This window comes from Erpetoichthys calabaricus, chromosome 13 (genome assembly GCF_900747795.2).
Source record: "Erpetoichthys calabaricus chromosome 13, fErpCal1.3, whole genome shotgun sequence".
In the NCBI taxonomy this organism is placed as follows: Eukaryota; Metazoa; Chordata; class Cladistia; order Polypteriformes; family Polypteridae; genus Erpetoichthys; species Erpetoichthys calabaricus.
In genome coordinates, this window is record NC_041406.2 from 27,658,901 (window position 1) to 27,682,075 (window position 23,175).

General features: G+C 37.2%; 1 protein-coding gene across 1 annotated transcript in view; it reads left to right on the forward strand.

The window, feature by feature from the left end:
- The window catches only part of LOC114664066 (collagen alpha-3(IX) chain-like), a 164,941-nt gene that overhangs the window by 37,249 nt on the left and 104,517 nt on the right, over positions 1–23,175 (forward strand). Inside the window, exons 3-4 of the mRNA XM_051936132.1 lie at positions 1,294–1,377; positions 16,418–16,547. Coding sequence (XP_051792092.1) covers positions 1,294–1,377; positions 16,418–16,547 — 214 coding nt within the window. The remainder of the gene's footprint in view (positions 1–1,293; positions 1,378–16,417; positions 16,548–23,175) is intronic.

Below are 23,175 nucleotides of genomic sequence, written 5' to 3' on the forward strand. Positions count from 1 at the left end.
ACATTACCCCTAGCAACCACATAGCAACTGTCAACACTAAAGTCCCAAAATAACAACAACAACATTTATTCATATTGCATGTTTTCGTACAAATGATGTAGCTCAAAGTGCTTTATAAGATGAAGAAAGAAAAAAGAAAAATACAAAAATAAGATTAGGTAATGCTAAGTAACAAAGAATAAAGTAAGGTATGATGGCCAGGAGGACAGAAAAAGGGTGGTGCCCATAAAAAACAAAATGGAGTATTGGGATAAAGCACAAAATAATTGCCATAAGAAAAGATGCAATGAAACAAAAAATAAACGTGACCACTGAATTCCAACAATGTATAAGTTATACTGTATTTACAGCGCAAGGAACCATTAAGAAAAATCAGAGTCAAATCGTCACACTTTGTGGAGTATGCAAATACTCCATGTGTCTGTGTGGGGTTTCCCCAGGGTTCTGTTATACTAGCAGGACTTGCAAAAATATTTTTTGAGAAGGGCCAGGAAATAAGACGTAGTCAGAAGTAAAAAAAAAAAAAAAGGGTTAAAACTGAGAGACTGAGTAATCAGGAGTCAGATTTGAAATGAGGAGCAAATTCTGAAGTAAAAATATTTGCAAGCAAAGAGTCGAAGCACACCAAAAAACACTACTGAGTAATGAGTTTAGAGAATTAATACAGTATGTTCAACAAGAAGGGTTTTGTAACTGTAAAAACCTGGATTAGAAAGTGCTCAAAATGACAATCTTTTAACCTCTAATATTGTAATCAAGAGTTTGTGACCATTGAGCAAATACCCCTAACAATGTGGATTCTCATCTAAGTGGGAGAAATAAATAGCGATGACAATGGCATAAAATAATTCACACAAAAAAAGTAAGCAGTGATCTCAATATTGGATTCCTTGCCATGAAAAACACAAAAAGGAGTGTTAAAAACAAATGTTATCTTAAGTGATGTAATGCTATCTTATGTTACAGCATGTTAACAGGCAGAGGCTAATGTGTCCCAGCATTCATGTAAAAATATCAGTCTACATGTGACTCTTGTGACCTTCTGCTTTACACCCAACTTTATCAGCAGTAGCTTTACATACAGTACAGAAATCTTTAAATGAGCTGTCATGTCCACTTTATTTCCCAAAGTCATAGACAAAATAGTGCTGTAATAACAAATAGCATTTTTGCTGCAAGTTTATAATGTGATTATATCTGTCAAAGAATGGTAAATGTATCCCTGTTTTTCCAAGTAAATTGCTTTTTGGTGTTGAGACTCACATCACTAACCTTACCTTTACCTTTCCGCAGAAACAAAAATTGAATTCAACCCTAACAGATTAGATGACAGTACCGTGTGTCCGAAGATACGAGTTGGGCAAGATGACCTCCCAGGTAATAACACTAAATTACTATGACTATATACTGCTCTGAAAATATCAATCATAAAAGCATGAGGCTGTTTAATAGCCAAGGTATACACGCTATTTAAGGTGTTACAAGAATTAGGGTATGAACAGGGAGTCTGAAAGGGGTCTCCATCAGCTCTTGGTTCCATAATGAACATCTACATTTCTGTCCAAGTAGGTCCTTATAGTGGAAGGAACAGAAGGAGTGAAGCTAGAGATATTAATTCAGCTCATCTTTTCAGTCTTCAGTTCTAGAAATCGGAAAGGAAGATATGTTAGTGGCTGTGTTACATTAAAATCTATTCTTGGTGGTGCACCCTTAAAGTCCGTCCCTGTAAATTTCACACTGTACCCACATATCTGACAATATATATGTGACAGCATAAATTATAATATATATATATATATATATATATATATATATATATATATATATATATATATATATATATATATATACTGCTGTTGGAGCTATGAATGACCTCAGAGATTCAATAAAACATCTACTATATCTATTGTAAAGGAAAAGCAAGACAACTTCAAAGTTTTGGGTAACCTTGCGACCAACCTCATATAATTATAATGAAAAGGTTTTAAAAAAACATTGTGTAAAATGCAAAAGATCGATTTGTCTTGAATGATCTCTGAGACACCCTGCCCAAGATGATGGCTTCTCCAGATTTCATGCATTCTGGGAGGAAGAGGCAGGTTCAGGTGGATAGACCCTGGAAGTGACGGCAGAGATAGAATGGTGTCAGTCTTCCTTTCTACAGAAGGGGAAGATGAGAGGTTGTTATTCCACAGCGTCACCTCCTGTCTTGGTGGAGAATTACCATCACCAAAGCCTTCAAGCTGTTTCCCATGAGCACATGCGTGGTACTATCCATATAATATAGCTGCTGCAAGGCATTCCTTATACATCGGAGGGTGCTGAATCCAAAACAGAACTGCTCTATTGCATCCAGTTTTTGAGAGATGAAGGTTTAAAGCAAAAATACAATTTTTAGAAAATTATAAAATCACACATATAATTGTTTTAGATATAATTATTACTTTAAAATAGCCACTTGGTAGGCTTTCTTTCTAATAACCCTCTGAAGGTGTTTCACGGTGGAATAACCAACAGGTATCTGCTCACCTAGACTCACTCCACTTTCCACTCTACCATCTCTACATTTGAGCGACACCCCGGTGGAACTTCTCTCCATGTTCTTCAGTGACCACACAGCTGCTCTAGGTAAAAATTACAAATGAGAGTGTAGCAAATGGGTTTTTAAAGACATGTTTCACCCAAGTACATTTGAACAACAGCTTTTTCTATTCTGGGCAATCAAAGACATCTTTCTAACCTTCTAAATATAAATTCCTGGTTATTTTGAAGTATTAAAAAGGAAAGTAATAAAATACTCAATGAGAGCAGCAATGTGTAGCAAATACTTGATTGTGGCTTGTTTCCACCTCAACTAACATTACAAATGAGGAAAACTGCCATTTATTAGCTCAAACCTTACTTCAAATGATATTGTGAAAATGAAGAATACTTATGCCATAAAAAAACTTATTCTTTAAAAAAAGAAACAATGTTTTTCAAAATGGTGTTTTCATTGAGTCAGAGATCTCACAGAAATGGTTTGTAGTCAAGAAATTCCACCACAGTATGTGAATGCACAAGAACTCCTCACTTCAGACTGCAGAACTACCCTGCAGACTGCTGTGAGGACAATGTCCGAACTTAACATCAGTTCTAAGAATTACTGAGACAGTGCATCACCTACATCCAGCCCCGCCCCAAACATCTAGATCCAACCCATTCTGTAGGCTGCAATGAATGGTATTTAGAAGGACTGCTTAGATAAAGGAGTTTTGATGTCAGCGGCACATTTCTGAAAATCATCCCAGATTCTTTATATAATTTTTCTAAAGTGGGTGAAGTCTACATTTTAGATAACTGACTAAATGAGTAAACCATTGTGTTTGTGTAGCCATTTTGTTTTTTGGTTTAATATTGCAGCAACAAGTGTCTAGCAAAATACATCAGAGTAAAAGTGGTCATTTGCATTTGAAAATCTAGTGAAGTAAAAGTACACAGAAAATTGTATACTCCTGTAAAACAGAAATATTCTTAAAACATAATTAAGTATAGTACCAAAGTATATCTACTGTACATTGTTACTTTAAAGCACTGGTGAATGTCATACTCAAAACTGTGCAAAAAATAATGGAAGAACAGCAGTTCTGAATGAACGACCCTAACAGTAGGTTTCATCATGCCTTATATTTTTCAAACCACCTCATATAATTAATACTTGCAGTTTCTCCAGAGTCTGTGAATGTAGTAGAAACCACTGCTCAGATGCTTGCCTGTTCCTGTTTGAATGTGGATGCCTCTTATAAATAATCAATGTATTTTTTTTTTATCTCTCTTTGAAATGTGTGTGCGACTGCAGGTAGACGCATTACCCATTGATGATACAGTGCTTGGACCAGACACAGAAATATAATTTTCCGGTTTGGATTAATTATATATAGAGATGAAGAAAAGTCATACAGTTATTAGCTCTAGCATTTTATTCTACTTAATGTAAAATACTTGACATGGTGAAGTCTCTCTTGTCCCAAGTGTTTAATGCTTTCAGTGAGAATTCAGAGATAGAATACTGCAGGCCTGTTCGACAAGGATATTAACTCATCATATACACTTAAAAATAATTTGTTGGTTCTTTTCTGGGTTGTATGGTTCCACATGCCTGACAAAGCACCATTTCATCATGGGAGGGTTCTTTGCATATGAAGTTGGTTCATTGTGCATTGAAAAACTGCGTAATATGTAGGAAAAAATCTTTGATGGATGGTAGGCTACTCAGACAACATCAACAGATTAAGAAAATGGAGACTTAACCTGTGTTATTGTACAGAATGCAACAAAAGTCCTTTAAAAATCGTGGTCAATTGGTATTTCACAAATCTGTTGCCATCTATTCATGGTACGTTTTGCATGGATATAAATAAATGGTTCTTTCTGGAATCTTCATGTGAATAGGTCCTTTGAGAGCCAAATATTTGTCCACTATGACATCACTCTGAAGAACCACTATGGCACCTTTATTTTTATGAATGTATGACAGTGTTGTGTCAAATGCTGCCTTTTCTCTCCATGATGGGTTGTCCTTAAGCATTCTTAGCCACCTCATTCCACTTCTGGGACCTGCATTTTAGTTTTTGCTGTAGTCATCAGACTGTACCTCTTCCCATTGCTCTCATTTTCACCCTCGTCAATTATAACAGACATGTTGCCATTTGGACAGTGGTTGTTTATTTATTTTTTCCTATATTATTATAAAGTGTGTCAAGTTCTTAGTTTCGCACTTACTGTATGTAATAGTGTGCATGGTTTACTGTTTTGCATTATGCTTTATATTCTATTTCATTGCTGGAACAAATTAATTTATTCTATATAGATCAATAAAGCACCTTAAATATATATTAATATTTTGCATCTATCTAATAGGGTTTTCTATATACATATCCATTATTTATTTATCCCCAAATCGTTCACAAACCAACATCCGTATTTCAATTACCACCAATTCTGATACTGTGTCTGACATACAGACACAGAAATATATTAGCTTTAATTGTTACTGATAAAAAAAACAAACATTCACAGCAGCCCATCCAGCTCGGCACACTGAGACTAAATTACAGATGCTCATGTGGTCTGGTGTCAGTTACGATAAACTGCTGGCTTTCTTTGCACTTAAATAATAACTGAAAAGCCTAATGTTGAAATGTGCTGATTCAACAAAAATTTTTTTTATTAATGCCATATGGACCATCCTGAATATGGATCATGAGTTAGAAACGTTTCAGCTTATTTGACAGGTGTTTGCCTTTTGTTGACAACACCTTACCACCTGTCACTTCTCACAGAAGTGAAGAGTCCGTTTTGAAAATAAAATCATTCTCTACACTTTACATACTTGAGCTAAATGCTATTGTTAGCAAATCACATGGTCTTGAAAGGCTGCTTGACAATGAAGCGATAAAAACTGTACCTTGCACAATTACTCAGTTGACAGTGAGTCAACAAAAAAAAAAAAACATGTCTGTACCGAAATATATTTCTATGTTGCGCAAAGAAGTAAACTTTCTTAAAAGACATTCCGAGCCCACTGTATCCAAGGGGTCAATGATGACATGGTTTGTCCAGTTGTTTTTATTAAGCATTTAGTTATTTCATTGCCTACCCTATCCATATAAAGCAGATCCTAGCCATTTAAGGTGCATGCACGGCCAGACTTCTGCATGGGTTAACCAGGGCTAGGCTACTGTGGCCCCGAAATCAAGTTGTATGAACAAAATGTGTTTTGTTTTTCAGAGAAATATTCCTCTTGCCAGTCTGGCCTATCCAGTCCTATTTAACCAATTTCCCATGATAACTCATCCACCACTAGTCTCACACACATCATCATTCCTCAGATTACATGCCACAAGTGAACTGTAGCTAGTGGTGGGCACCTATTAGGCAGCATAAGCGGCAACAGGAGAGTTGAATACGGGCTGTCGGAATGAGAAGTGAGCAAAGATCAAAGCGGTTTGTCGTGTTATAAAGTGTTAGTTCATTGGTTCCCAACCTTTTTTTGGCCATGCTCCACCTAGGCCTCTCTAAAATCATGATGTCCCCCACTGTAACATATACCTTATTCTTATTATTACCTATTCAAAAAGTGAACTCCTACTCACGTGGAGGAAGCCCATAATGTCATTAATTTGATCTAAAAAGGCTTCCAAAAAACAAGGAAACAAAAGAGGGAAAGGATAGTTGAAGCACTGACAAAGACCACTAAGAAACTGTTAAAAAAAAATATAATAATAAGTAATATGAAAATACAGCAAATATAGTTTTTAAAACATATAATAAGAGACATGATATTCATAAATATAAAATAACTTTAATGACAGCTTTTTCTGTAATATTTTGATCATTATATATTTTTGTTATATTTCAAATTTTTATAATCATTGTTACAATTCATATTATTTTAATGGTAAAAGCGATTTCTTAGTAGAAAAACCCAAGCCGGTTGTAAAATCATAAATTAATCTGTCCCTTCTATGTTTATATAAATATATACAGTACATGTCTCTGTAAAAAATAAAAATCATTTTATTTTTTTCTATCATTTTTAACAGTGAATTTCTGTTTTTTCATTTTATAAATTTTTTAACATACCTAAATTCTCGAATTGCCCCCTAACATATCAAATTGCCCCCCAGTGGGGCATGTGCCCCACGTTGGGAATCACCATGTTAGTTGATAACAATGGCCAGTGACAGCATTAAAGACTCTACTAGTCAAAACATATGAAGGTGATGGTTTTGCATACCCACTTATAAATAGGCATGTGTACCAGGAGTTTTGGGAAATTCTCAAAGCTGTAGTTAACTTTCTAGGACACAAATCAGATTTTTCAGATGCAGGTGATCCCTTTCAGCCCATTTATATGTGACAATATATTAGCTTTAATTGTTACTGATAAAAAAAAACAAACATTCACAGCAGCCCATCCAGCTCGGCACACTGAGACTAAATTACAGATGCTCATGTGGTCTGGTGTCAGTTACGATAAACTGCTGGCTTTCTTTGCACTTAATTAATAACTGAAAAGCCTAATGTTGAAATGTGCTGATTCAACAAAAATTTTTTTTATTAATGCCGTATGGACCATCCTGAATATGGATCATGAGTTAGAAACGTTTTAGCTTATTTGACAGGTGTTTGCCTTTTGTTGACAACACCTTACCACCTGTCACTTCTCACAGAAGTGAAGAGTCCGTTTTGAAAATAAAATCATTCTCTACACTTTACATACTTGAGCTAAATGCTATTGTTAGCAAATCACATGGTCTTGAAAGGCTGCTTGACAATGAAGCGATAAAAACTGTACCTCGCACAATTACTCAGTTGACAGTGTTTCTATTGAACAAAAGATAAAGTTTATTGGTAGCTAGATAAAAATGGCCAGAGACTTCAAACTGGTGAAAAAGTAAATGTGGTACTGTGTTTCTACTTTTATTTTATTTTTTAATAGATTTTTGTATTTTTTTGTATAATGTTATCATAGCCTCCTTAGTATTATGCTTACCCATTGAAAAATTTGCCAAAAACATCTAATTTTTTTCATCAGCAAAAAATGGTATTATGTGTAACAGAAACATGTAAATAGCAAAATGCCACCATAAATATAGTATGAAAGTGTTTCTAGTGATCACTGCTGTACTGATGCAGATTTAGCACACATCCTTTGTGTGATATGCTTAGAAACAGTCACTGACGCATATCCAAACAATGCAGTCAGGACAGTAGAAGCATGTTTCTTTGCACACTTTTCTTATATCTTTTCTGTTGCTTGCACACAAGAAAGTAGAATGTCAGTGCCTGAGCTGCATGATCGACACATCTCTTGTGTTATTGTCGGCTACCACAGCACAAGGCTCAGTGAGTTCTGTATTTCCCCGGTACAAAAATTGACAATGGTGCTTTGTGAACTGTGCTTAGATGGCTAATATCCTTCTTATCCTTCCACTTGATCTCAGTCATTTTACCTTTTTGTCATGCACCACAGTGAACCTCCACACAATCAAATTCACTAGACATATCACTGCCGTTTGGTCGTACAATTGCCATAGGCATCAGTTTCACTATCCGTTTCAACTTCAGATGACAAATTCTCATCGCTATAACTATTGCTTGATTCAACTAATGGTTCTGTTCTGTTTCAGTTTGTTCTAAAACAGGATTTACAGCTTTTCATTAACATGCCAATGTGTATTTTGGCTGAAGGCTCCAGCCCACTCATGAACATAATTTAGCTACAACAGAGTGGTAAAACACATGGAAATATTCATAATTTTTGTGCAGTATTATGTTATTTTATCCACTAGATGGCAGCAGAGTACCATCTCAGGCACTGTTCAGACATTATGCTGTCATTGGATCATAACAGCTTATTCAGACAGACATTCAGAGTTAACTGTTTTTACATGAAATTCCAAGCCCGAGAGGGGCTCTTGGTTAATGCTAAGGAGGTTACAGCTAAACATACCTGATCTTGTAAAAAGAACAACAGGTGACAGAATTGTTTTCCTCCCCCACTCTCCTTCTCTCTCTCAAAATAGAAGTATCAGACTCTGTGTTTTTAATATTTGACATGACATAGTGTTCTCCGATGGCGATCAAGTATAATTCTAAGCTTCGGCATCGTTTAATCTTCTCATGCTCTCTCTCTGTCTCTCTCTATTACTGGTAAACTCAGATGCCATTTCTTTGGTTTTAGCTGCCTTACAACCTCTTACACTACCATATATACTCACGTTTAAGTCGGGTCTTGAAACCTGAAAAATCGATCATAAAATCAGACCCTGACTTATACACCCGTTCAAAAATGCAACACTTAAATTTTTATTTAAACATCTTCTTGCCTCCTGCAATCTCGCATCAGTTTCTCAGATGCATCGAATTTTGTTACCGCAGCGCAGTTACCAATTTCTTTCGCTACTTCAATGATGTTTAATTTAAAACCAGCTTCATATTTTCTTCTGATCTGAAACACTCCATCGTAGATAAGGGATGCTCTTACGATAAAGGTGTATGAGGGTGTGAGATACAAAAAACACAAATCAGTGCAAACGTTGCATCAGAATAGTTTGAGTATTACCATGTGGTCACGTAGGCACAATAGAGAACGAGAGAGAGAGAGAGAGGTTAGGACCACACGCTGATACATAGAAAAAAAAGGCAGCGTGCTCCGTGGTTACTCCCACAGGTGGGCGTTAGCATATCATAATCTCTTGGACCAATAGTGTGAGTTTTCCGCATTCGACTTATACGACCGACATTATTAAATGCCAAAAATTATATGGTAAAATCAAGTCCTGACTTATCTGCGGGAGAACTTATCCACAAGTATATATGGTAGTTGCTGTTTTTGTGCAGTGCATATTCGAGCTTAGCAGATTCCAAAGCTCTGACATTACATATCAGTTATTCTGTGGTTCCCTCAGAACACCTACTCAGGACCCAAATAATAATTCAAACCCAGATGTCACCTCTGTCCTTATTTTGCCATTGAGAACGTGGTTTGCTGGATTGATGGGTATTATACAACTGTATTATAGTGATGTGTCATGAAATCATGTCAGTCTGTATAAACTAGCTCTCCCTGTATTTGGTCAGCATTTGTCACAGTGGACTCAGGGTGTTTGTTTTCTAGATGCTCCATCAGATCCATTGTAATAAAGAAATGACCATTGGAAACATTGCTATGGGGATCTCTTCTGTTATTTTAAGGAAAATTCCCCAACACGAAACAAGGTCTGCCTCTAAGTTACTACATTAGAATGCTTCCCTTCCCTTATGAATTTCCCTCAAGCTCCTCTGTGAATAAACTTAGTGCCATCAAAGTTTACATAATTAAATTACTGCCTAGCAGTGGCATCCTGTTGTCCACACTATCTTCCCATACGGCTCCCTGTAAAGTATAGAGCTCCCCATACTCTCTTAGAAAATGGGCCACCTTGTGTACTGGTAAGGTGGCAGTTCCTGATGCTTGTAACAAGCACAAATAATACTGGCTAACAAGATTTAGTCAGAAAGTAATAATTTATAATTGGTTTTCTGTCCAAGGATAGTTCCCGTTTGGCACCAGATGCACTCCATCACCCATAAGCAGGATTAATTGAGGTCACATAATAAAAAGCTGGCTGATTAAATAATATTTTTAATTAATAACAAGCTGACTTTACTACTGGCATAACATACTAATGGACCCAACAGTAATGGAAGAAGCCAGAAAACACAATGGAACAAAACAAATCCAATAAGCCCTCTAAATATCAATACTAATTGCCTGTGGTTCAGATACTGTTCATTAGGACTTTTTTTTCATTGCAGATCTACCACTGCCATTTATTTCTGGCGTTCAGATTTTGTTTTCTTCCTGCAGTGGTTATGCTGCAAAATTTTAAAAGGTTCCTGCAGTGATTTTTTGAAAGTCATTATTTCTGTTAGGCCCATTTTTATGCTGCCAAGTGAGTTTAAAAATTACTTTCCTCTAATAGATCATTATTTTCACAAATTGCACACCCCTGCTCCTCTAAGAACTGCTGAAACAGCACACTACAAAGGAACCAATAAAGTGAACCCAAACAGATGTTTTCCTTTTCATTCTGCTCTGCTAAAACATTATCTTTGCCAAGTGCTTCCCTCCATCAAAGACGGCAGCTTAAAGGAAGTTTTCTATTTATTTCAATTAGAGTTAATATGAAATTTTATAATCAGAAAAATAGACAGGCTTTATGAGAAAATCAGCTGGATATTAATATTGTTACACTAAAGGCAATTCATGTCTTTTTATTTGGCTAATTAAGGCTCCTAAAAATAGATTATTTGATTACTTTTTAAGAGATTTGTGGGACAATTTTTAAAAGAGCATTTGTCTTTGTTTCATAGAAATGGGAATGGAGGATTTTTTTTTCGATGCTTGTTTTAAATTGGGAAGGGGGACATCAGTCTCAATCCTTCTTTGGGAAGGTATAGGAACTGTAGTTTTTGGCTGCCACCAAATTTTCTGCTAACAAAGCATGTGTTCTTTTAAAATTATATGGCTTTATAATGCTCTAATTCAACCAAGTTAGACATTTCTAAAATATACAGTTTTATGAGAGAATTAATGGTTTGTGGAAAGGAGCAAATTACTTTTTTCTCATTTATTATTTTTTTTCTAGCTCTTTTATTGAAATGAACAGTTTATGATGAACAAGGTTAGTTTCACATAACCAAGGTCATGTGTTAGCTGTTGATTTCCCTAATTTTTGCATTTAAGCTTTAAATGGCATCTAGTTATGAAAAAAGAAGCAATTATGGGTTCTGAATCTTAATTAGTGAGTAAACTAAATTAAGCCTAAAAATAAAATTGTTTCAGTGGCAGCCATAATTTCCTTATAATTAAGACATTTGCTGAAATTAAAACTTGCAACCACGGCAGTGCAGACTAATCAGGTTGTTTACTTATCATCTTACATATTCACATTTCATTATTAAAAAAAATGTAATGTATATACCGTATTATAAAATTCTAAATTTTTGGAATTACTCAAAACCCTTAAGAACAGAATCTTAAAACAACATGAGAAAACATTTAACAGAACTTAGATACGCAGTCTGCCAGTGTTGTCAGTCTGTCTGTTATTATTTTATAAACACACAATTTAAACTCATTAAAAAACTAATAAAATGCTCTTTAACATATTATAGATTACATTTCCAAAAATACAATCTCCCAAATATTTCAGGTTTATACCTCAGCAATACACCACTATTGCGGCCCAAGTTGAAATAATACAAGTAAAGCGCAGTAGCCATAGTAAAGTGATCCAAAAAACAGTGAAGTCCGACCAAAGTCAACACTTGATGTAAAGGCCCAATGCAGCACTTTGAGCACTCTTTTGTAATCATAATTCAGGGAAGACATTGGTCTCTTCACCAATATTTAAAGACTATTAAAGAAACTATGGACAGTTTTGAATTGCACTTGTGAAGCAAAACGATTTAAGTTCAAAAATAAGAAAAGCACAGTAAGATATAGTTTTGTTTTTGCAAGATTTTTTAGAAGATTGTAAATTATTATCAATCAAAAAAAAATCAATTCTTGTACTGGAGAAAGGAAAAAGTATTCTCTCTGCCAAACTGTACTATTGATTGCAGATTTCAGTTGTGCACCCAGTGAAAAACGACTGATATAAGTCAAATAATGAGCATCTGTTATACAGTGCACACTTCAGTAAGAAGGCCAACAAACATAGAGAAGCTACATAAAACTGGGCCCCAAGGACAAACAGGTTGAGAACCACTCCTTTTGATCATTCCATGTTATACGAGGGTTGTCTGGGTTCCGCACGGAATTTTATCGTTTGTCGAGTGTCAGCCTGTCGAAACCTGTTCTGCTGTGTAGAGGGATTATTCAAGTGGTTGCGTGTTTTTGTTCAGATGTTTTGCTCCCTCTCTTCCTTCAGAATGAACACGAGAAGCAAACGAACTGAGAGTGTGCAGCCGGTGCTAGCGGCGAAGCTCCCGACTCCGTGCGTGCGTGACTTTCGAGTGATGATTTTTTACGACTTTTCTGATGGTTTAACAGCTAAAAAGTGCTGCCAAAAACTTTCTCGCATCTTTAAGAAGAATGCTCCAAAGAAGACGATGGTTTTTAAGTGGTTCCAGCGCTTCAGCACAGGCCACTTCAACTTTGACGATGAAGAACGTGAACCGAAACAGCGAAGTTCGACTGATGGCAGAAATGCTGATCGTGTGAAGGAGTTCCTGGAAGAAGATGGTCGTGTGACCATCAGGAAAATTGCCCTGGAACTTGGGATGACCCGGTATGCTGTCGACACCATCATTCGACGAGATCTTGGCTTTACAAAGAAATGTGCCCGATGGGTTCCAAGGCTGCTGACTGTGGAACAAAAGCAAGCTCGCATAGAATGGTGCAAGTTTTTCCTTGACAAGTTCAACAATGGCCAATCGAGGACTTTCGCGAGTGTTTTGCGGCGTGGGTCAGAAGACCCCAAAAGTGCATTGATATTGGTGGTGAATACATGGAAAAAGTTTAAAAAGAATCAAAGTACATGAGAAAAATAGAAAAAAAAAATCCTTGGCTACTTATTTCCGCGCGGAACCCAGACAACCTTCGTATGTATGTGTACTACAGATGTCCATGCACAACAGACAGAAATAAACATACACATAAAAACTGCCCGAGTACTAGTGTTTCTGTAGTATTTGCTATAACACAGGGAGAATAAACTGACTATGCAGGATGGCTGAGGTCTTTCATGATAGTTTTTACATTTTTACAGCAAAAGTGTGTTATATTTCTTATGAATAGAAAGAAGAACTATGCACTCCAGTGTGCACTTATAAAAGCTGGATGGAGAAATCTGGCCTTTTCACAACCGTCTAAGGAACAAAAGGCATTGGTGAAGCTTCTTAATGATGACCAAGATGTGCTGTTCAAAACATTCAATACAACAAAACTACGAGTTCAAACAACCTGTTGCTTTATTGCTTGTTACTGCTCACTTGTCATAACTAGGTCCTGCTCTATAAACCTAGAATAAATCAGCTGTAACCTGCTAATATCCAAATAGACTATTGCCAACTAGTGGTCAGGTGAATACAGTAACTCCATTAACATGACAACACCTGCTTCAGGTAGTCAGTGATAGTGGCCATAACAAATTTTAAGCTGGTCTGACACTTCCTGATATATCTCGCCTCTACTGAAAGTAAGGGAGAAATTGTTGTCTTGGAACCACTGTGTCAGAACACAAACTTTATTTTTTATAGTGCTCATCACTGAGTGCAGGCGCAAAGTACTGTGAAATATTCTCAGTTAAAATACAAGTATAGATTATACCGATTACTAAATACAGATCTGGTTAACACATAGTATAAATGCAAATTCGTTAAAACAGACAGAGAAGCAGGTAGAGACTAATTAAACATTAATACAAATCAACAATATCTGTTCATTATTTAATTAATGCAGCTATGGCCAGTTGACAACAGTGGCAATTAAAATTGTAAAAGACAAAGTCAAAAAAAAAGTCACAGACCTGAAGTCCTCAGCCAACTGGCCACGTATCCTCTTCTGGGTTTTCCATAGTGGAGTCTGTGCTGGCCATCCAGTCTGATGAGAGACTCTTTCCATCCGATGACTCCAACATTCCTTTATGTGAATTGATTTTTTCTATTTGCAGGAGAGCAGGCTAGTAGTAGAGCAGTGGTACCAAGTACTACATCCAGATACCAAGAAGAGAAACATGAGAGAGGAGGGTTACTAACAGTTTAAAAATGTTGTGATACTTGTATTTCCGTACAAATGTCTAACAAGCAGAGTTGCAGTGTTCACAGCTATATCAGCAGCTCTAATCAGGGTATGCTAGACTAAAACCATGATCATTTCACAGCTCCAGAGCCCTGTAACTAAAAGCTCAACCTCCCACGGTTATTTTATTAATCCTCGAAATCTTGAGTAGGCTGGCATTTTGAGATCTTAATTTGCACTCTGGTTTTTAAGTAATGATAAATTCAGATACGTAAGCAGGTCTTGGCCATTTAAGGCTTTCAAATTTAAAAGGAGGATTTTGAAATCAGCTCTAAGCTTAACTGGGAACCAATGTAAGGACTTGAGAACTGGAGTTTTGTGTTTGAATTTTCTGGTTTGTGTAATAATTCTTGCAGCAGCATTTTGAGTTACCAAAAAACCGAAAAAAAAAAAACAATTTGAGTAGTCAGTGAATAGCGCATTGCAGTAGAAATAAATGAATTAATTAATTTATCAGTATTTTGCATATTTACAAAATGTCTTAATCTTCAAATATTTTTCAGATGAGAGAAAAAAGAAAATATGTTTTGGACAGTTTTGTAATGTGTGTTTTAAATGACAGGCTTTGTGAAAAAAAAACAAAAAACTCCTAAATTGTGTGCCGATTCAGTAAAACTAATGGCGATTTGAACTTTCTTAAAGAGTGGCAAGAGTTCTCATCATTCCCTCCAATAAATAACATTTCTGGGTTTTTTTTCTGTATTCAAAGACAAGGAGTTCTCATTCATCCACTCCTTTAACTTACAATTAATTAAGAACAGCATCGGGGAAATGCCATTTGGTCTAAAAGAAAGGTGTAATTGGGTGTTATCTGCGTACGAATGAAAATTGATGCCATGTTTTCTAATGAAAGTCTCCCATGGAAGCATGTAAAGTAAAAACAATGAAGGCCCGAATACTGAGCCCTGTATTTAACTTCTGTGTATAATGGAGTATTGTCAGTGTGGTGGCTGAGCACAAAACCCCAGAATGCAAATATTAATTTTATGATTGGTCTAAGAAGTGGGATGGGAACTTTGTTTTTTTTTTTATTTTTTAAATGTGTGATGCATCCTGGGTTTTTTCAGACAAAAAGAGATAAATGGAAGAGTGAGCATCTCTGAGGTTTGAGAGAAATAAAAGTTTGTTTAAATGAAAAGTCTGCTGTCCGTGTCTTGCCCATAAAACTGAGAATCACCACCCCCTCGGTGAAGAAAGACAGAACAGTTAGCACATTTCTGTATATACTGGTAATGATTTGATAAATAAGAACTAAACCAGACAAGCACATTGCATGTGAGCCATTCAAAACAGTCATTAAACAGAGAATGGTCAATGGTGTCAAATGCTGCACTTAAGTCTAACAACATAAATTACAGTGGGATTTCCTTCAGACAATATCAATGTCATTTTCAACACAGGTACTAGGACAAGTGCGGAAGCCAGACTGGAATTTCATAAATAAGTTGTGATGTATAAGGGGAGACCGAAGCTGCATGGTGACTACATTTTCAATAATTTTAGAGAAAAAGGGTAAATCAGAAATGGGTTTATAATTATTAAGTGTATATTGGTAGTGGTTTGATATCTGACACTTTCAGTTCATCAGGAACTGCTCCATTCCATAATGAATTATTGATAATGCTAAGAATGACCTTCTCCATTGCAAGACATCTCATCATTATTGGTGATCGGGCCTATGATGTGGCATTATCAACCAATTTAATGGTGGACTTTGGAGTGTCGTCTGTCCATGCTATCCCAGCTAAATAAGGAGAACAGAAGGGGCATCAGCTCATTCCTTTGTGGAGTTCCTGTGTTGAGGATGACAGCACAAAAAATGATGTGCTGCTAATCCTCACGTAATGAGGTCTACCATTTAAGAATATGAAAACCCCAGTGCAGACTGGGTGGCTAAGTCCCAGGGAGACTGGTGATGAAGTTTGAAGGTTCCACATTATGAAGATTATTATGAAGACTGTTCATTTTGGTTTTATTTGATACAAAGAACAGTGGTGTCATTTTAAATCTTCTATTGTAATTTGTATACGTGTAATAGAATATGCAATAAATCACAGTGAAAGGAATTTTCGTTTTTTTTAGGATTTGACCTCATCAGTCAGTTTCAATTAGATGATGCACCAGTGAAGGGGGTGAGACGAGTTGAAGGCTCAACACCACTGCAAGTCGCGTACAAACTTGATAAAGAGGCAAAATATCAAATTCCCACAAGGTAAGGATAAAACGAGCAGATGTTTTTCCTTCTCTACTACAGTAGCAGGTGTCGCCGTACATGCATAACAGCTTATTAGTTGCTAAGATGTGAGTTCACACTGTTTAATTTACCTTCACCCGCGCACTGGGAGGAACTTGTACTGTATATCTCATTGGTATGCTACCTTAGTGCAGGTGGTGCGCAGGCGACTTCCCAGCTTTAGCCTTAGGTGACTTACTGAGGTATGATTAAAAGTATCAAAACATGTATGATTATGGCTCTCTCTTTTATTATGATTTTTGTAAAGATACAATCCAGTGCAAAATAGTTTCAAATTTGATTACATTAGAAGGTTACTGACAGATGCTTCCCAATTAGACACTGAGGGAGAAGAAAGATAAGAAATGACAACTGAAGTGTTAACATTCCTATACTTTTCTATCACCCAAAAATATGTTTTTATATTATTGGGAGTCTTCTTAGTCTTGGCTAATTGCTTCAGATTGAATAGATAGATAGATAGATAGATAGATAGATAGATAGATAGATAGATAGATAGATAGATAGATAGATAGATAGATAGATAGATACTTTATTAATCCCAATGGGAAATTCACATTGCTGAAATGTAACTTTTCACGGTATAATGGTAAAGATTTTTGAAGTATTTTTAAGTGATTTTGCTTATTTCATTAGCCTACAGGAAATTTTGAATTTATTGCAAAACCTTCATCCTTTTACAAGTTGCTGAAAACTGGCTGCAGCTTGTCTACATAAAAACGCCACCCATGAAGGCTTTGAGACTGCCATAAAACAGCACGAGGCCCCGTACAAGAGGGGAACACATAAAAGCATCCCGATGACATGAAATAGTTCATGTAAACAGTTTGCAAGCAGGCATCGATGTTGATCGCCTCTAGCAATTATGTATTTTATTATCCCATATGTACATGTCAACTGGTACTGCATACAGCAGCAGGTCATGAGGCTACAATGTTAAAAATGTATATTTTATATTTTATCAGGCCTGCTATGGTGAAGAACAAGCTTGAGCTGCCATTAAGGAATTTTTCCAGAAATGAATACTACTGCTAAGAGCAGTCAGAGCTTAGAATCGAAATTAGCTGTGTTTCTACAAGTACTCATATGCACAAGGAATTTGTTCTGGTGTGTTCAGTCCAACACAGCTACACTCATATTTTGTAATAAATTGCATTCCACATACACGTAAATAGCATACAACATGAGTTCATTCAAGGAGTAAATCTAAAACATACAGTACAGTACAGACAGAAGATGTTTATATTCAGAAGGACAATGTCAGCAGATCAGCCTTGATTGTGCTAAAGCGATATTGTGCTGCATATCATCATATATAAGAAAATCATAGGTCTGTCCACATGTCATGTGACTACATGCAAACTACTGGGGCTAGAACCTTGGTCTTGTTTTTAATCGCAAGCTCAGGATGTGATATGCTTTGAAAATTCAAAAAATGTTAGGTAGCAGCAATTTCGACATAGTTATCTGTAGTCATATACACATTATGACCAAACTGAGCACACAACCAAGTTACATGTGGAAAGACAAAGAACAGCAGCAACATCTGTTGACCGTCAGGTAAATTGCAGAGGCTGTTTACATGACGAAGAACAAAATAAGAAGAAGAAAAAGTAAATGAGAAAGAATAATCAGACAAGACACTGAACCACACTGACAAGCAAGTAGTAATTCTGAATATAGACCAATGGAGCAGTAGGCAAGCGCAGTGGCTCATGGGCATGCAAGACAAATTCCTGGATACAGAATTCAAGAACACCCCAGCGACAGAAATGGTGAAAATTGAAAAGATCATCAAATGTAGCCTTTGGTACTATTTACAAAATATAAGAAGTATCAACAGCTTTAACTTTTTATTTGCCTTGTATTTTTTGACCATAGGTCTGCGTGTTTCACTAGTTATTATTAATAATAATATTATTATTATTATTATGTAATAAATTAGGTTTACTGCCATGGAATAAAGGCAGAAATAAATAAATAAATTTCCGATAGAATAGCTAGCAGTTTAGATAGAGATAGATAGATAGATACTTTATTAATCCCAATGGGAAATTCACGTTCTCCAGCAGCAGCATACTGATACAATAAATAATATTAAAGATTGATAATAATGCAGGTGAAAAACAGACAATAACTTTGTATAATGTTAAATGTTAACGTTTACCCCCCCGGGTGGAATTGAAGAGTCGCATAATTTGGTTGAGGAACGATCTCCTCAATCTGTCAGTGGAGCAGGACAGTGACAGCAGTCTGTCGCTGAAGCTGCTCTTCTGTCTGGAGATGATACTATTAAGTGGATGCAGTGGATTCTCCATAATTGATAGGAGCCTGCTGAGCGCCCTTCGCTCTGCCACAGATGTTAAACTGTCCAGCTCCATGCCAACAATACAGCCTGCCTTCCTCACCAGTTTGTCCAAGCGTGAGGCGTCCTTCTTCTTAATGCTGCCTCCCCAGCACACCACCGCGTAGAAGAGGGCGCTCGCCACAACTTTCTGATAGAACATCTGCAGCATCTTATTGCAGATGTTGAAGGACACCAGCCTTCTAAGGAAGTATAACCGGCTCTGTCCTTTCTTGCACGGAGCATCAGTATTGGCAGTCCAGTCTGATTTATCATCCAGCTGCACTCCCAGATATTTATAGGTCTGCACCATCTGCACACAGTCACCTCTGATGATCACGGGGTCCATGAGGGGTCTGGGCCTCCTAAAATCCACCACCAGCTCCTTGGTTTTGCTGGTGTTCAGTTGTAGGTGGTTTGAGTCGCACCATTTAACAAAGTTATTGATTAGGTCCCTATACTCCTCCTCCTGCCCACTCCTGATGCAGCCCACGATAGCAGTGTCATCAGCGAACTTTTGCACAGGGCAGGACTCTGAGTTGTATTGGAAGTCCGATGTATATAGGCTGAACAGGACCGGAGAAAGTACAGTCCCCTGTGGCGCTCCTGTGTTGCTGACCACAATGTCAGACGTGCAGTTCCCAAGACGCACATACTGAGGTCTGTCTTTAAGATAGTCCACGATCCATGCCACTAGGTATGAATCTACTCCCATCTCTGTCAGCTTGTCCCTAAGGAGCAGAGGTTGGATTGTGTTGAAGGCGCTAGAGAAGTCTAGAAACATAATTCTTACAGCACCACTGCCTCTGTCTAAGTGGGAGAGGGATCGGTGTAGCATATAGATGATGGCATCCTCCGCTCCCACCTTCTCCTGATATGCAAACTGCAGAGGGTCGAGGGCGTGTTGAACCTGTGGCCTAAGGTGGTGAAGCAGCAACCTCTCCATGGTCTTCATCACATATGATGTCAGAGCAACAGGCCGAAAATCATTCAGTCCTCTAGGACGTGATACCTTTGGGACTGGTGTGATGCAAGATGTTTTCCAAAGCCTCGGGACTCTCCCCTGTTCCAGGCTCAGGTTGAAGATGCGCTGTAGAGGACCCCCCAGCTCCGATGCACAGACCTTCAGCAGTCGTGGTGATACTCCATCTGGACCCACTGCTAGCATAGCCCACTTGCTTTTTCCCTGCAACATAAAGGAGGTGACAGAAAGGGATCAGGAGATGGGTGGTAACCTTGAAAACAGCAAAAGTTAAGAGTAGAACATTAAGTGATCTATGATGATCTTCTAGTCATCTTAAACCAGCTTTTTATTATTATTTTAAATTTGATTTTTTCCTAATCTACAAATAATCATCATAACTACAGTAATCTGGACATAATCAGTTCAACTGGTTGTTAATGTCACAAACATGCTTTAAATTGATCTAATTCTAGAGCAGAATTCAATATATATTTTAAATAGGCACACTACTGCCATTATTTTAGGAGATGCTTTGCTTCAGTTACTTCCAAAAATATTATAAATGTAATACATTTGAGTGGTTAAAAAGTACAAAGTTAACAAGCAACAAAGAACTAAAAACATTATGAAAGGTGAGCCTGTGATTGTTTTATAATTCTGCTGCTCCCAAACAAGTAGAGAACTGTGGACCATGGTTGGTTAGCTTGACTGTATTATGACATTTCTGGGGTTATTTGTAACTTAAATAACAGAAAAAAATCACTAGGAAACTCAGAGAAGTACAGTGGATTTAGAAAGTAGTCAGACACTCTTCATTTTCTGCACACTGTATTGTAAATTCAATTTAATTGCATTGCCATTCCTTAGACCCCAAAATGTGTGATGTAACAGGCTTCAATGGGGGCAGGCAGTGAGCAAATATTGAACAAGAGCAAATGACATTAAAATTCTCACGTTTCACAAAATAAACATGTCAGTTATCCAGTTGTAAGCTCACAATGTTCAATGCACAAGCATTTTTGCTAAAATGTTATTAAATGAATGCTTCTAGAAATTTAGTTATCAATGAACAGGAAGCGCATTCAGTCAGCATCAAGCTTTTGCTTTGAGGTCTTCAACTGAGTTTTTTGTAAACTTCCCAGAAACAAAAAGACTTCAGAAATAATGGTGTCGATCTGCTTTTTAGAACTCAAGAATGCTGGATTGGAAACCTGTAACATTATAGCAGCTCAAAGTAACCTATTTGTTTTACATTTTTATGTGCATTTGGGTGAATTACCATAACAGATAACTGAAGAAAAGGCACTGCACATTGGAGTGACACCTGCTAGATTTCATTGCTAACTAAGTGTGTTTTTATTTAATTTGTTGTTGTTACTCACTTGTGCCGACTAGCTACAATCCGTACAACCAACGAAAGCCATGATATTAACATGTGGTACACACAAAAAAAGAAATCAGTTTGATTTAATTGGCTATGTTGACCACTAGTGGCGAGGACATAACCTGCTTGTCTAATTTACTGTACAGTACAGTAAATCTGTAAATATACATTATTGCATTCTTCCTGTTTTTCATTTTTCTTTTATTTTAAATCAACTTTTCCACTTTAAACATACTGTATAGTCCTTCATGCTGATAATATTGCTTGTTGTCTTTACTATTTACAGTACCATGCCATTGGGTGCTGGGGCCTAACAAGGCAGGAACAATCCTTAAACAGGGCACCAGTCCATCACCCGGGTGAACACACACCACTCACAACAGTAGGACCAGTTTAACATTACCAGTCCACATAGCCTTCATGTCTTTGGACTGTGAGTGGAGATCCATGTGGACATGTAGAGAACATTCAAATACCATGCAGTGAGAACTCAGGGCATGAACCCTGGACTCCTTACTGTGAGGCAGCAGCACTACCACCATGCCACCATGCCTCCCCTGTTTATAAAAGTATTAATTAACCTCCTTGGCATTACATGCTAGAATGGTTAACCACAAGTCAGACTCTGGTTGATGTGGAATGATCTGCTTTACCATATTAAATATGAATAACTCTCCTGATAGTATTCTGCTGCCATCTAGTGGATAAAATAATATACTGTTAAAAAATCAATATTTCTAATGCTTTCTACAACTTTATTGTATGTAACTGTAAGTTAACTCATCAATATGTATGAGTGGTTCAGAGCCATCAGTGGTAAACACAATGGTAAATGGAAAGCTATAAACACAGTTTTAGAAAAAAATAAAACTGAACTATTGCTGGAATTGAGCAACAGTGATGACGATGAATTGGTCATCAGATTTTGACAGGGAGAGTGAAACTGATGTTTATGACACTGTACAATCAAATCGCTGTGATATGCCCAGTGAATTCGGTCATGTGAAGTTTCATCGTGGTGTGGTGCAATAGCAGTTACTTCACAAAAAGGCAAAGTGATTGAGAGTAAGTACAAGGCTAAGCAGGAGGTTAGTCCCCTAAGCACTGTTTACAATGTGGCAGCTGTCCATGTTTTGTCAGAGGAAATGTGGAAGTCACCAGGTCTTGTGCTGTGACAGTGTACAGTAACACAATAGGCAAGTCAATCAATTGGATCAGACACTGAAAATCTACCCTACCCACAAAAACATAAGGGAGGTGCTTATAGAAACACACTTCTACTCTCCCGATTGCAACCACGAGCTATGGGTTTGAGACGGTGTCAAAGTATATCAACTGAAGGAAGTGTACATCAATACAGCAGTGGACGCTGGACATTCTTTTCCTACTGTATTTATGGCCATCCAGCCCGATGAGAGAATCTTTCCATCTGATGACTCAACACTCCTTTATCCAAGATGACTTTTCAGTTTAGGTAGTTGGGTACTGCCTGGGGGAGCTGCTAGGAGAGCACTCCCCTGACTGATGGAGGTTCCAAATGAGCCTAAAGTGCCTCTTGGTGGATATGTTGTTGTGCTGGAAGGATTCCAGGCTCCTGGTTGAAAAGGAACTGCTCCACATCCCCCAGGAGAGTCATAGTCGGGAGAGGAGGACAATAACCCTCACCTGGGAGGACTGAAGGATGAGAAAAGAAGGATAGGAAAAGAAACAAAAGACAAGAATTGTATTGTGTTTTGTGGAATAAAGGGTCTAGCTGAAGATAATTTGTCAAATAAAAATATTTATTTGAACTTGGGACGTGAGTGGATGAAGTTGTATGTGGGGTTTGGGGCTCTGGTAAGCCCCCTACAGGTCACAAGGTTTATAAAACACTTGTATGAAGACCTGACAACTA